The following is a 16,395-nucleotide window of genomic DNA, read 5'->3' on the forward strand; positions in this document are numbered from 1 at the left end:
CTAGAGTAATGGTTCTCTAAGGGGCTTCATGAATGCGTAGAACCATTCTGCTCTCTTCTCTTTACAGGAATGATGCATGGTGTTTTTATTGTCATTTAAATTCCTGACTCTGAAGATAATTGAGTGAAAATCTACTCCTGCTGAAGCCTCAGTTCCTCCATCTGCAAAATGGGATTTATAAAGCAATTATTTCTCTCCTGAGAGATGGGTAGCACAAATAAATGTTCATGAACAAACACTGCTGAAAGGAAGTCATTCTCTTGCAAGACATATTAGTGTGGAAAGATCTACTTAAAAAAAAAACATGAAAAGCAAATGCCTATGCATATATAAAATGTTGCATAGTTCTGGAAACCTGAGAATATATATTTTTAAAATCTTTTTAAAAAATAAACAAAGCAAAGATTCAAACTCAGGGGTTACACTGAAAATGTAACAAAGCATGACCAAAAGTGGCGGTCTATATGTGTATTTAGTTCTCTTTTTTTACCTCCTTCCCCAGTTTTATCCATTGTCAATAGTGTGCTCTGGAGTCTTAATTGCTTTCTACTCACGGTACGCAACAGAAACCACAAGGGAAAGACTCCAAATGCAACAAATGACTAGAAGAGAAATAATTCTCTGACGTGGTTTACATGTATTACATCCCACTGTGTTTCTGAAAACAGATCTCTTTCTTAGTTAGGGTCCTTCAGCAAACCGCACAGGAGACTGTTAAGCTCTCTCGTCATACAGTCAGACCATCTTGCTTTATAAAGAAAGTACTGAAGTGGGAAGCCCTGACTGGGACTGCTAAAATCCAGACAGCCAACATGGCAGCAGAGAGCCAGAGGTTTTGGTAGTGCTTTGCTGCCAACTAGCAGTCATAAGGATTTCTGCACCTCATATCTGATAGTACCAATTAAAATAATTTTCTACTATAGACCCTCAAATGACCAAAGGGAAGGAATCCTTATTTTCCTGAAATGTGCTGGGAGTTAAATGCAGTCCATTTTTACAAACAGTTTCTCTCTTAATGATTTGCTACTAAATTAGTAAATGAGATCATGATAGCCTTTGCTTATCATAATATCCTTCTGGATTGGCAGCAGGGAGTGGGAGTGGGCGGCAGGGTGTTACGGAGGATCTCCTCAGTTAGCATCAGTATGCTGATGACACTCAATTGTTCATCTTGACCTCTGGCCAGCCGAGCAATGATGTCCACGTTTTGTACCAATGCCTGCAGGCTGTGGGGGTCTGGATGGGATAGAACAGGCTCAAGCTCAGCTCCAGCAAGGCTGAGTGGCTGTAGGTTCTTGGGCCATCTGGTTCTGGGGATCTTCTCTCTCTTGCAGTGCCCCATTCAGGCCTGATGTGCAGGTGGCAGCTGGGTCCAGGAACGCCTTTGCACTGGTGCAGTTTGTATGCCAACTGCATCCTTTCCTGGACTGGGAGGCCTTCCTTACAGTTATCCATGCTGTAGTCACCTTGTGGGTAGACTGTTGCGATGTGCTCTACAGGGGCTGCCCCTGAAAACTACACCAAAGCTGCCGCTGGTCCAGAATACAATGGCATGAGCAGTGATAGGCAACCCACCCTAGCTTTCTCTGGTGTTGCACCTTCCCTTGTGTAATGAGCTGTGAGAATAACCTTGAGGAAGATGAGGAAGAGCTGCAGCCAAGGCAACAGTCAGATAAGAGAAATCTCAGCCCAAAGCAGGAATGGAATTTGAGAAAGCGCCTCCGATTTTACAACTCTGAATGTGCCTTCCCCCTCTCTTGTTCTCTTTAGGATAAAAGCAGGGAGGGGGGAGGCACATTCAGAGTTGCAAGACACTGTTACTGTGACCCTATAATAAAAGTAGTTATAGTATTCATGACTTTGGCATTCAAGTCTGGTCTACCTCAAAGGGCTGACATCGTTTGTAGGGAGTCATACAGCATCTTTCCTGGGAGTCATATATATGATCCCCACCTTTAAACCTTTAAATGAGCCTTAAAAACTTGTCTCTCTTTAAGCCTTGAATTAGTGTGTGATTGGACCCCTTTAAGTCAGGTGATGGGGTGGGTTTTTGTGGATTTGCTCCCTCTGGGCAACTGGTGTTCTTTTTATATGACAATGCTCTGTCAGGTTTTTTATTATGAAGTTGCCAGAATTATTTTGGAATCAGGAGGCCTAGAAATGTGAGAGATAAATAAATCAATACTTTAGTTTAACAGAATGCATCACAGCTTAGTTCTTAGGGGATATAGTTCCAGGCACAGCTGCATCCTCCTGGCTATAAACAAGTAGTGAGCAGGAGGGCTTCCTGAAACAGAATACCCTCCAGTAGCACTACCTGAACATTTGTGCACTGCTTGCCACCAGAGGGTGCCACATGCTAAGATGGCACAGAATCCCTCCAGCCTTAAAGGATTGCAAGGGATGAGATGTTTAGATGTTATTTTTGCAAAGTCATCTATGAGACATTAAAAGTAGTCCTTTGTAGATAAGTATTTCCTAACCACATAATATATAGAAGACTGTGAAATGACAAGAAAGAGAAAACTGTACACAACTAGGAGCCAGGTAACCACTTCAGGGCAAACTAATATTTATTTAAGGAGGTCAGAGATGTCTAGTGGTTTTTAAACAGAAAAATGTAACATTATTGACTCATGTTCACTTCTCAAGTTTCTTGTGCCTTGAGAATGAGCACATTGCTGACTTCTGATTTCTTTTTAATTAAATGGGAAATAGGAACTTTTAGTGAGATGCTAGAGTAGGGTGGGCATGTGAGAAAGATGTTTTGCTGACCCTCTTCACAGCCTTTTGAAACCACGTTTTTGCATGCAATGTTATCCTTTGAACAATTACGTTTTTTTAAACTTTGTTTCCAAGGTCTAGATCAGTGTTTCTCAATCTTGGGAACTTTAAAATGTGTGGACTTCAACTCCCAGAATTCCTCAGCCACCTCTGGGAGTTGAAGTCCACACATCTTAAAGTTCCCAAAGTTGAGAAACACTGCTCTAAATTCTTCTATTAGAAACAGTACTTTTGGTTGCAGGGACTCTGCACTCCCAACATTCATATAGCAAGATCTGATGACATGAAGATGCATCTACGTATTATTAGTGCGAGCACAGTGTTTAGTTGTGTGAATAGAGATTGTGACACTCTTCCATGATCGTGCTCTTTTGCAAACTTTTCATTTATGCAAAGTATTTACTTCATAATTTAGCAGGTATTTCCTGATGCTGTACAACTTAAATATATCCCTGCCAAGTCCCAGGAAGCCTATCCCTTCCTTTCCACATCTCTACAATACCTGGTCCATTGGGGGCCATGTTTCATTATTTGAAAGAGGCAAAAGGGGGAAACAGGAATATTAACTTCATTCTCCCAGAAAGTCTTTTTCTATAAATGCCATGATGTAAGACAGGACGAGCTACCCCTAGTGCTGTACTGTGCAAATGTATCCTTGAAAATGACCCAGATATAACCACATAGAGGACTTTTCTTTAAATGTACCTGGATATAATGTCAACTTTAGATCCTCTCTGGTTCTGGTCCTTAACAAAGGAGCGAATGTCAATAGTTATGCTTCAACTGCAGAGCATCCTCTCTTTATATGATTCCCAGACTGGATTGTTTTCTAAGGATGGTATGGTATTGTACATTCAGTTTTACTGCTGGTTTGCCTTTGGACTGCAGCTACTGATGTTACATGGGATTTATTATTTATAGCTTTTGATTTTACCATGATGTAAACCACCTTGGAAATCAAAGAAAAAGCAAAGCAATCATATTCTAAAAACATATATCACACTAGAATCCTCTGTAGCTCAGGTGATCTAAGATGTTATGTTGGAATGATTAGATACCCATGAGCGACACTACTGGAGGTGCTGCGGTAGGATATCAATATTTAAATCAACAAAAGAATAAAATAAAATATTGAACTACACAACAGTAAAAAGAAAAATGAAGGAGATTCAACAAATTTTCCTTACATTGCTAAAAAAACTCATTCAGAAACTAATTTTCAGGTTTTATCAGTCTCTTTTAATGTATGCAGAATGACCCCATTACTTGAGTTACCTGAATAGTTTCACAAAAAGATACTTTTCATCTGTTGTTTGTGAACACAACCATATGAATATCAATCGGCTTTGGGATGTGAGAGGAAAATATCAACCTAATACTAAGGTACTGATAATTCACTAATGTTGTAAGCTGGATTTGAGTGTTGGAAAAAACAGAAAAGTGGGTTATGCATTCAAAAATAAACAAACATTTTAGAACTTGAAATGTGCTTGCTCGTGTAGGGAAACCTGAAACTGGATTAAGGTCTCAAAAGCAGAGAAAGAATGAAAGTATGATTTGCTTGTCCTAGTTTTCAGAATGCAAAGTGCTGGGTGCAATCAGGTATGCTCAAGTACCGCAGGAGTACTGAGAAAATCTGGTCATGGAATCTACTATTCGATTCTGGACCTGAAGAGTTAAGCTTTATTACAGCAATCATCTTCTCAAAGCATCATATGCAATTAGATAAATGTGGGAGCAAAAAACTCCCTCCAGAAAACAGATTTTAAAAATGTTTCAGCCCACTTTCTTCATGCAAGAAGTAACAATTTTGCCTGAAGTACTATGATATACAGGTAATGCAAATCAACCAGGAGAACCTCCTATGATGATCCCTGCAGGATTCAGAATTGTGTCTCAATGGAGCAGCATAAATTTCAATAAAGGACCTTGACTTCACGAATGGCTGCTTTTCAAAGGAATACCATACAGATTTTTCTCCCAAGAATCATTGCTGGAATTCTATCACTGTCTAATCAGGATTTTGATTAGTTGTGTGTGTGCACAGGCCACAACAGAGCATCAGTCCTAGTTATGCACAGCTGATCTTTTATACACAGTTCCCCTTGATTGCTGCATAAGACATGTCTCTGTTTTCATTTTCAGGCAACAGGGAGACAGCTGTATTATCTCATTCTTCATTAAATCCTACAAATGCCCCTCCAAATAATATGCCACTCTTCTGTACTAAGCATCGCTCACATGACAAAAAAGGTATCTAGGACATGGGAAGCTTCATTTAATATAACAAAAGGGTCTCAAAATAGAATTGCAGCCCTCTTCACTATTTCATATTCATTGCCTCTCCTCTTGTAAGATACCAAACTCTATGGCTCTGAGTACAGAGGAATGTCTCGGAGAGAAATGTCCTCATGGGGTTTGGTGCCATCATACCTCTGTGATCTCAGGCCATCATAGGCATTGGATTTCTCAGCTGATTTTCTTCCAGCTCTGTGTAGTGCAGCTTAAATTGTAACGTTTCCTTTTTTAGCTCTGCAGGGTTTGGGGTGGTCTGCTTTTCTATCTGTGGAAACCTCTGTCGTTCCCTGCCTCTTGATCCCTTGGCTTTCTCCTTTTCCCATTTTGCACCTGTTGTTCTCTTTGGGTTTCGAGGCAGCTTTATAGTTAGTGACTTGGCTATTATTTTTCTGCTGCAGAAACCAAGGAAGCATCAGGCGGGGATACAGGTAGGGTGCCAGCTAGAGGCTGATTTGGGCACTTCCTTATTGGGCAGCTAGAGGAAATGGTGGTCAGCTCAACTTGGGCTGCAGAGAGGACAAATGTGGGCTGTTGGATTGGCTGAGGGTTTGAGAAATGCTTGATAACAATCCCACCACCACCACCACACATGAAGTACCATCTCTTCCTTTCCTTTAAATTTTTCCTTATCAGGGCAAATAAGGATTATTTGCACACTAGGGGCAGGCTTTGATCACACAGTTGTGATTGCCATCTTGACTTTTTTGACCCTCTATCTCCCCCCGGAGGCCTGTCCTTGAGGCAACTAGTTCTATTATATTGTCCCCAAAAATTCTCAAAGCCCTGTGCCACTGTGGTCCGTGTTAGGTGTGAGAATAAGAAAAGGTGGAAAACAGATTTAGAGGCTCATACTGGTATTAGAGACTGAAACTAGAGTTTCAGGTAAGTATAAGTTGAGTATTGTTGTAGTTCTGAGCATAAAGAAGGGCTGATTGGAGCCTGGAATATTAGGATAATGGCTGTGACTTAGCACACACAGCGGAAAGAAAATGTACTTGTGCATCATCCATCAATCCCATTTTCTGTTGTAGTGTTGCAATATGCAAAGTCACTCTGAAAACCAATCTTGGATGTAAGACCAAGGCTGGGCAAGTTCCAAAGAGTACCACAGGTCTCCTAGCTTGATGCTGAATAAGAACTATCTATCTATGTGCTCTTGGCTGATGGTTACTGTCTGAGCATTATTGGTATCGATTCCCAATGGTGGTTGCATTAAGCTGGTCTGAAGCTCAGTGTAACAAATGGGAAGTCCTTTCAATTCTCCTGCTTGCTAATTACAATCCTGTCAATTGGCCAGCTAGTTCCTCTGCAATGGACAATTTTGTACACTCCTTCCAAAGAATTAACAAAAGTATAAAGGCCTCTATGACCAAGTCACAAGGCACAGAGCCACTTTTGTTCTAGCAGTCACTGCTGACATATTCCAGCTCTTATCATCTAGTGAAAATTAATAATTCATGAGACACCTCAGAAGATTACATCAGCCCTCCTGACACATACATACATACCACATCCTGTTGTGCCAGCCATCTGTCTCTACCTTAAAATCTAAAACAGCAGAGAAAGATTTCAAGTCCCATAGCACTACCAACCCCAAAATCTAAGTACAGATTTCACCAGGGGTCAAGAACAAGATTCAGAACAGTTTTCTGGACATTTACATAGCAAAGGAGAAAATCCATTTTCTATATTACAACACAAAGGTCACAGCTATCATTTATTTGCACACAGTGTCAAAATTTGAACGAAGGCAACAATTATCACAAACATTTTGAAAAATGAGACCTGTGTATCCCCAAATACCTCTTGAAAAGCAGAAGAACAGATATATGGTGGGAAGAATATATACAGACCTTGGGTTTTGGTGCCCTGTTATCTGAATAACTTGGCAACAATTTCCCATTTCCACTTTTTGTTAATAGCTGACTCTCAAAGCAAAGAGAAATCACCTCCCTTCATCCTTCTGCACTGGGTACAGAAGCCCATCCTGAGAGGATACTAGAACCCATGATTTAGAAGTCTAATACAAACAGGCTGTGGATACTAAACTGTTCTCCAAGTACTAACATGGCCTAGGAAGTGTTAAAAGGAATGCCGTTTCTTTTAAACCAAGCAACAAGATTAGAAGGTCCATCCCTCCCGTGCTGATTGTACGTAAGAGGAAAGAGAGCACTCACCTCCCTGTTTACTTCTGTCAAGATAGATTGAAACCCTTCGGGCCAGACCTGTGAGAAGACAGGGATTAAGGGGTTGATGCTAAGGGTAAGTTGATCAGCCAAAGCAAAACAAATCTTTAAAAGGAGTCGAAAACACAACCCAAAAGGAACAGAAAAGAACCGAGTTAGAGAGAAGCAGTAGCAAAAGCTTCCATTCAGGAAAGGAAGGAAGACAAGTAGCTTGACTCAAGCAGCCATCCTAGGAAGCCATTAACCATGGGGAGAAAAAACAAAGGTTTCTGGTGGTTGGAGGGTTGCACTCATGCTCCCAATTGATCTGACATTGTCTTCTCTAAGAATAGCTGTTTTCTGGATCTAGACTGAAAGGCATCTTATCTCCAAAGGAGCGTGAGAAATGAAAATACTGCTCTGAGTGACTTTATAGCAGAAATCAACCTCAAAACATGAAGGAAGTCAAACAGAAAACAGCAAGCATGCCTTGTTCAGGCCTCTCTTTCTGAGCCACCAGCTCAGCTGTGGAGTAATATAATAGGCTTCAACAAAGCATACTTCAGTGATTTGCTAATGACCACTCAAGATTTGGAGAGGGAGCACAATTTATAGAGGCATTGCTCAAACAACTGCTTAAGTGGAGAAATTAGTTCTACAAGGGGATACATTTGAAGTAATTAAAAAAAAACAAACGATCTTGAATAGAGATGGAAGGTGATGGCTGCAGACAGTCAGAGAAAAAAAATGGAGATTTAGATATATATTGAGACTGGCTTGACCATAGAAATCCATTTAATCCAGGAAGAGAATTTCCTGCTCTTTTCAAGGCAAGCATCTTCATTCCTGGAAGGAACTGAAGCAGCAGAAACACGTTACAGGGACAGTATACTCAAAAGGGTCACAAGTACCTATGTAGGAAGTGATGGCCATTTTCCCCTTTACAAAACTTCCATATTACAGTTCAATAGCAGTCCAAGCCTAGTGCAGGTAGTCAGAGTACCTGATAAGTCAGACTGCTGATCTGACCTAGGATCAATTATGTTGATGCTGTAAGAAGTGGATAAGTCACTCCTTCAGACACTATGCTGTCTGTTAATAAACCTTTAAATGTCCTCTTTATCAAAGAATCTGTGTAATCCTTGTGAGGTCTGACACATCAATTACATAAATCAGCTTTGGCCTTTTCAAATTACTACTGAAACCCTGAAAACTAATCTCTCTAGACTGGCCTATACTTGCAACTCCACTGAGACAGAACTTGAATTTAACTCCCTCTGCTTTTGTATCTGGTCCTCTATTTTAACGAGTGCTACCAAATAATTAAGCTGATCTATATTTAAGCAGTTTATGCTTCATAAAAATAGTTGTTCCCAAGATCTATCAAATGCTAGAGGAGCTTAGATGGTGCAGTGGGTTAAGAAGTGGATTAGGTATAAAGTCTACTGATCTTGGGCCTGTAAACCTGATTAAAATTTCAGGGACTATATGGGTATACTGTAGAAAAATATATCAAAATATGATTTGAGGACTATGTATTAATAAGATCTGATTAATAATTCTTTGAGTTCAAGGTCAGCTAGGTGTAATCATTTGCTTTGACCTCATTGCTCCACAAAAAATACTGAATCAGAATAGTCAAGGATTTCTTTTAGGGTATGATCTGCATACATATAATTTATGGTGGTGCTTACATTTATTTCTGAATGCTTTTATTACAACCCAAGTTAGTTTTTTGCTAAACTGACCAGATCAAGATCTATCTGGAGTTAATTCATAACATATACAGGCTCTGAGCAGCCCCTGTTTCTTCATTGCATATAGGGATCCTTTCCTTCAGTGTCATACTATGGTTGAATGTTTTACATAAATCAAAACACTAGATGATAAGCAATTCCAATTTGCTCTTATTTTTCTTCTTTGTAGGACAATGATATTCATCTGATAAATAAAAGCCTGGCAAGGGCATAATTCTTTTTATTAAAAGAAGAGAGGATCTATTTGCTAAGGTGATATCAGATCAGCATAGAACTAAAACCATTTGGACTCCCCTTATACAGGTAGTCTAAATATTTTTCTAGAACAAAAGAATTGCACTATATTATAATGTTGCTTTCCTTCCAGCTGGTTCACCACAAATGAGGAAACATGCATGAGAAGGTCATTAAAGACAGGACACTTCTTAAGTGTGTCATCTGCTCTTGTTGTTCACTCAATCCCCTTGTGAAGTTAGTGACCTATTTTTCATCAAGGAGATCACATCACCAAACAAAGAGTGCAGAACAAGGATGAAGGAAAGCAAAAGCAGAGGCTGTTGGAATAATTCCACTGGCCACATAAGGAAGGAAGTGCAACAGGAGACAGGAAGCATATTATGATCCTGGGTTTCCATAACGAAAGCAGGTACTTCTAACAAGTATCTCATTTCTATAGAGGGCTAATTTAGTTCGCTGCTTCTTGGCGCTGACTAGATTTTTCTCTGACTAACCCTTTCATTCCCACCACAGCAGCAAGAATTGAATCGGAAGATGACTGATTCTTTCACAAAAGCATAATCCACCTAGAGCTTTTATTCATCCAAACAGCGGTGTGCTTGTTAGGAAGCTATGGGGCAGGGGGCGGGGAATCGGACATAACTATCGCAAACCATGCTATTACTATGTGCCCTCTCTTGACTGGTGCTAGGGAAAATGAGATGGCCAGGGGGGTAAAGAACTTCCTTGCTTTACCCCGGATTATCAGTGGCTTCAGTGCTTTTATTCTGGGGAGTAAATCCTTGGGGAAGCAATTCTCTACAACACGAAGTTGGCTAAACTTGCAACTTAAGGTTTCATGGCTATATTTTGTGCCAACATATTAGTTTGCTTTGTCTGCATTACACTTAACCCCGTATAACATGTGCGCATTTTCTCTGCAATGAATGTTGTAAGATGATGGTGTAATAACAGAATTTTCCTGTCTCTTATTAATGAAGTGCAGAAGCATACAACTGAATTTGACTGCATTGGCCCCCAACCTTTATGCTGGAGCCCAAGGATTAAAATAACATCTGCTTATGCATATTTACTGAACTGTATGAAAGGAATGTAACTTCCCTTTAGCTTTGGACTATTTTTTAATGCAGTAACGCATAAGCATAAAAAGGAACTCCGTAAGTGGCTGTTAATAGTTTAAGCCAATTTCTGAAAATGGTACCTTCTGTCAGAACTGGCATCAGAAAGATAACTCAAATTCTGATTTTATTTAGCTAAGCTGCTACTACAATCAGAACTGAAAATATTACAATACAGCAGTACACTTCATATTGCCCCTTACAATTTTAATATCTACACCTTCTTAGAGGAACTACAGTGATTAAAAAACAGTATTTCTGATTTCTCAGAAGGTAGCATTTCCTGATTTAAGATTTCAGACCTTTCATAATCATTTTAAAATAATTATGAACCTGGTTTTTATTTTTATGGGACTGGACTATCAATTTTAAATACTGCAGAATCAATATCTATTACACCTCAACCTTTCCAGAGCAAAACCAACAACATGTCTTGTAGTAGCTCCCAGTTTTGTACCCTCCAGATACATTGGACTTGGATAGACTTCCGGAGGGGATTAATGGCGGCTTAGGCATATTCAAACTAGCGGAGACTGCACTGCAGTGAGGTCAGTGGCTGGCAGCAAATGCTGGCCGCCCAACTTGCTCCGGATCAAGGAGGAAGCAAGAAATCAACCCATTCGGTCTCCGGATGGCCATTCCTTGAAAGCTAATCGTGGAAAGTGGCTGGGAGGCGGGGGATCCATCTTTGTTTACAGCTGCAGTGCAGCCTTTATATGGACACTAGAGCTGACCAAACCTCATTTCTAAAGCACTTTGGATTTTAAATATTTTTCAACTTAAGAGAGCTTCCTTCGCAACAGATAAGTAATTCTCTTGGGGCTTATCCTTATTTTTGGGACTATATTTTTAAAAGAAGAAATAGAGCTTTAATTTGTATCTGATTTATTCACAAAAAGCTGGATGAAAATTGGAATTTAAAAGAGAAAGGTTATTTATAGTGAAAAGGGAAGATTTATTTGTTAGAAGTTTATTTTTCTATGAAACTCCATTTGCAGTAATGAGGCTTAATTTTTCCATGGGAAAGTTTTTTGTTTTGCGGGACTATGCTTGTTAATTGGCTGGGTTTCTAAAATAGAAGACTGTGACTCAATCCCTGTGTATTTCCTTTGATGGGTGCCTGCAATTCCAGGTTGAAAGACCAGAGGGCATGAACTGTCTATTTACTTTCTCTTGTATTTAATATATCCAGCTACCAATTTTACTTGTGTAAAGGGGGGAAAAAAATAAAAAGAATATAGCTACGAGGAAGGTAGCGAAAGACATGAGAAGAGGCTCTGCAGAGTAACCATTAGAGGAGAAGATGATTGCTTTAAATTTATTTAAACCAATGTTTGATGAATTAGGGATTAAATTTGCAACCTTGGGGAAAAAATGGAAGAAAGAATAGATAAGATGGACAGTTATGTGAAACAAATAGCTGGAGAGATGAAACAAATCTCTGGAGAAATGAAACAGGTTATTGAAAGAATGGAAACACTGGAGAATAAAGCAGAAACCAGAGATCTTGAGTTGGAGAAAGGACTGGATAATGTGGCTTTGCTGGAGTTAGGTTGTCACCACAAGAAGCTTTTTATAAAAGAGAAATGATAAGTAAACATAAATGTCTCACTTATGGTGGCATATTGGAATTTTCTTAAACAGACTTTAAATTAAAGACAAGAAATGAATTGATATCAGAAGGATACATGTGTCAATGGTTTTCTTATGTATAATTACAAGAAAGATTTAAAATAGATAAAAAGTCTTATTTATTAAACTTGTCCCCACCCATCTCCCCCCAATGGGGGACTCTGGGTGGCTTACAACATATTAAAACAATAAATAAATATACAGTTAAAATTTATAAGAGGATACATTTACAAAGAATAAAAGGAAAAGGAAAAATCCAGGAGGCCAATGGAAGTAACACCAGGCCTCTAGGGGGCTAGCTAACCCCATATCTGATGACCTTCCTCCCCACCCCAGGCCAGATGGCACAGCCAGGTCTTCAAATCCTTCCAAAAGGCCGGGAGTGAGGGGGCCTGTCTCATCTCTGGGAGCAAGATGTTCCAAAGGGTGGGGGCTACAGCAGAGAAGGCCTGCCTTCTGGACCCCACTAGTTGGAGTTCTTTTGCCGAGGGGGTCCGGAGCATGCCCTCTCTGTGTGATCGGGTGGGACGGGTTGAAATCGTGGGGGAGAGGTGGTCCCTCAGATAACCTGGCCCCATGCCATGTAGGGCTTTAAAGGTGATAACCAACACCTTGAATTGGACCGGAAACAAACCAGTACCCAATGCAGCTCACGGAGCAATGGTGTTATATGGGTCCTTCTCTGGACCCTAAAAATAGCTCGCACGGCTGCATTCTGGACCAGCTGAAGCTTCCGGATACTCTTCAAGGGTAGCCCCATGTAAAGCGCATTGCAGTAATCTATCTGGGAGATAACAAGGGCATGAGTGACCATTCGAAGGGCATCCCGACCCAAGAAAGGGCGTAACTGGTGCACAACCCAGAGCTGTGCAAAAGCCCTCCTGGCCACGGCTGTCACCTGCTCTTTGAGCAGGAGCCGTGATTCCAGGAGGACCCCCAAATTACGCACTGGGTCTGTCTGGGGCAGTGCTACCCCATCCAGCACCAATGATGACAATGTCCCGGATACAGAGGAGCCATTAACCTACAGCCACTCCGTCTTACCAGGGTTCAGCTGGAGCCTGTTGTTCCTCATCCAGACTTATGGTTTTGAACATGGTAAGACTGAATTTGAAGCAGAATTATGTACTAATGATGAACATTTTATTGCAAAGATGTATACATTTTTACTGAAACTAGAGACACAAGATGAACAAGTTAAGGACTGTATGATAAAATGAGCTAAACATTTTGGCTATAATATACAGATGGAAAATGGGAAAATACATGGCAGAAAGGACTGAAATTCACATTGTGTTATAACCTTTCAGAGAACTTCTATAAAATGATGTATCATTGGTACTTGTCACCAGAAAAATGATCTAAAATGTACAAAGGTACTTTGAATGTATGTCGGAAATGTGAACAAGAAGGGACATGTTATCATCTCTGGTGGACTTGTAAAAAAGAAAAAAAAAATGGAATGAGATACATATTTTCATACAGAAGGTTTTAAAGATTGATAATCAAAACCAGAGACTTTCCTTTTTGGCTTGATGGATAAACAGTTGGAAAAAACTTACGGAACTTTGTTCGTACATACGATAACAGCAGTAAGGATTTTATATGCACAGAGGTGCAAAGATAAGATACTACCTACAATGGAAGAACGGATGGTGAAACTGATGGAGTTGGCTGAAATGGCGAAGTTGATGGCTTTGATTTGAGATAAAACACTGTATAATTTTAATGCTAACTGGAAACCTTTTTTGGACTTTTTGCAGGAAACAGAAAAAAATGAAATTAGGTTATACGGATTTGATAATTAGAAATAATATGGGTTAATAGAAATAATGGAAGCTATGTTGTACATTTAGAACAAGAGTTTCATGTATATTGTTACTTAGATCTGTTGCGAGGAGAGTTGGAAGTTAATACTTTTCTTTTGTTTCTCCTCTTCTTTTTTTCTGCACTCTTGATCTTTACTATCCTTTTTTTCTAATTTGTTTTTTTTTCTTCTTCTTTTTCTTAACATTAGTTCTTGTTAGTTTTTACTGTTCTTTTTTAAAAAAATTAATGAAGTTATTAAGGAAACAGATACGTTGGACTTCATCTTTCATAAACCCTTAACCAGGATGCTCCAGGCTGGTGAAGGCTGGAATAAACATATATAGATTTCAGTACATATCACTAGATGAATTTGTATTACACTATAATTAGTCTTTCTTTTTAAGAGCGACACAAACAATTAACACAATCTTTTCCTCCTGGATTTTAACTGTATAATCTTTTAATGATTTGGTAGTGGCCTTTTTTTCTTTTTTTACTTTGTTTGAATTTTTAAATAAGCTGCACAAGAATAAACTTGAATTTGCAGGAACTGCTCTTCTGGCAGTGTCAAACACTGCTAATAAAATAAATTGAAATGTACAGTAACTGAACGGGTGGGCATTTTATAGATGCCTTAGACAAGACACAACTTAATATTTATTTAATTATCATTTAAGACATGGGAAGATGCTAAAGATCAGCAAGATCTGAGCTTAGTATTCTTCTATTCACAATGCAGTACAGAGAGCTGAGTACCTTTGCTTGGCTGCTAACAGATGACCCTCTAAATGGAGGATTTTTGCCAGATGCCTAAAATGTGCCCTTTGAGACTGATTCTGCATACATGGAGAGGTATGTTGTAGAAACCTGGGTTTACTGCAAATGGACCTCAGCTTTCCAATTGCCTGGGCAATTCAGGATTTTTATGGAAAAGCCAAAGGAAGCGTTGTTAGTGTTTTTAGATTTAAGTGAGATGTTGCATGTGGATTTCTATCAGTAGCTCAAATCACATTATACAGGAAAAGCAGGACAATGTGAAGGAAGGTGGCATTAAAGAAAAATATATAGACGGTACTTCTGAAATGTTAAAACCTTAAAGTTCAAAGGGCATAGATGTTTATATTGACATGTCAAACCACTACTGATTACTGGCTATGTTAGTGCAAATATGTTAAGGGGTTAGCAAAGTAGTAGTTTAGCAACAGGAGATTTTCAAAGATGCAATTCTCAGATGCTAGTGCAGAGATGTATCAGTTCAGAAATGGGAACTGTCAGAGTCTTAATGAATCCTCATGTCTTGGAAGCAGAGTGAGCACCTTTCTATTATAACACTGAGAGGGTTTTTTCTGTGTGTGTGTCTGTGTGTGTGCATTACCTAACTTGCCTCCATCAAGTTCACATAATGACAAGTTTCTTGTTGACATCTAGCTTTGCCAGAGTTCTTAGCATGCCGGGACCATTTGTGCTGCTTGTAAAAGACCCCGATTGGGACATTTCCTGTTTTCCTCTCCTTCCCTCTTCCCCCATATATGGCAGGAAAGACTGAAGCGGTGTTGTATATGCTAAAGTCAAAGCAGGCTAAGCAAAGTCATATGGGAAGCATGCAAAGCTGGGTCAAGGAAGAATCAGCAAATAAACAGAACAGCAGCAAGAGGTGAGGTTTCGGATAAACCCCAAATTGGAAGGAGATAACCAATTGCTGTGAGAAGTTCAAGAAGGGCAGTGCTCAGTGTAGCTTTCTATGATTCTTTCTCAAAAAGCAAAAAGTTAGATCTGACCTCTACTGATGGGAAATCCAATACAGTCCAGGAGTGGGGATGCAACGTTATTCCTGACTCACATTACTAAAAAAAAAATGCCTCTCTTATCTATTCCCCAAGCAGTGTCTTTAGGCCTGTGTTTATAATTTTCCAAAAATATGGCTGGGAAGAAATCTCTCAACAGGTCAGTCCGTGACGGCCAAAAGTCTAATTACAAGTTACTACTGAAAGCAGAAGCAGAGAAGACAACTCCAGGTTACCCAGCCTCACTCCAACCAAGGCTAATTATTGTTATTTTTGCCCCTTCAACATTCAGATAAGAGTGTTAAGGTCATACTTACCACGTGTTGTTGGTAGCATGTCTGACAAACCCTGCCAGGCTGTTACCATCTCTGGGTTCTTCTCCAGGTCAGCGAAGTTCTTCCATACCCTTATAGCACCATCATCTTGAAGGCAGGACAAAAAAAGAAACATACAAAGCAATATAAAAACAGTGGTTTGGGGGGATATAGTAAACAACCCTTTCTTACCACAGGATGCTCTCATTTAGATTAGAGTATCAGTGAATTTAAATAAAAGAGGCATACCATTTTCAAAAGTTTTAGAGTAGACATTGGCCATAGTACTATGAAGATTAAACTTTTCACCATCACCAATTTCCTAAGAAAATACTTTCCTAAAAATTAGAGCTGATGTATAAGAAATTCTAAACAAAATAGACTCAAATATTAAGAATCAGACAAAACATAACATGGTTTTCATTCTTTTTCATCAGATTTCTAATCATTATGATAATCTCTAAGCTCACGCTATTTGTTGTATGTTACTAACCATT

The 16,395-nt window shown here is 39.4% G+C and overlaps 1 protein-coding gene across 2 annotated transcripts in view; it reads right to left on the minus strand.

Moving 5' to 3' along the window:
- Positions 1 to 16,395, minus strand: part of RPTOR (regulatory associated protein of MTOR complex 1) — a 402,885-nt gene that overhangs the window by 30,604 nt on the left and 355,886 nt on the right. Inside the window, exons 28-29 of one of the 2 annotated variants that reach the window (XM_088138377.1) lie at positions 15,902 to 16,006; positions 7,260 to 7,307 (exon numbers count right to left, since the gene is read on the minus strand). In XM_088138377.1, coding sequence (XP_087994503.1) covers positions 7,260 to 7,307; positions 15,902 to 16,006 — 153 coding nt within the window. The remainder of the gene's footprint in view (positions 1 to 7,259; positions 7,308 to 15,901; positions 16,007 to 16,395) is intronic. The other variant, XM_088138378.1, reaches the window with a different exon arrangement.

The sequence above is a fragment of the Python bivittatus genome, unplaced genomic scaffold (genome assembly GCF_059951505.1).
Source record: "Python bivittatus isolate LINGU-HERP-01145 unplaced genomic scaffold, Pbiv_v1 ctg000220_np1212, whole genome shotgun sequence".
Classification (NCBI taxonomy): domain Eukaryota; kingdom Metazoa; phylum Chordata; class Lepidosauria; order Squamata; family Pythonidae; genus Python; species Python bivittatus.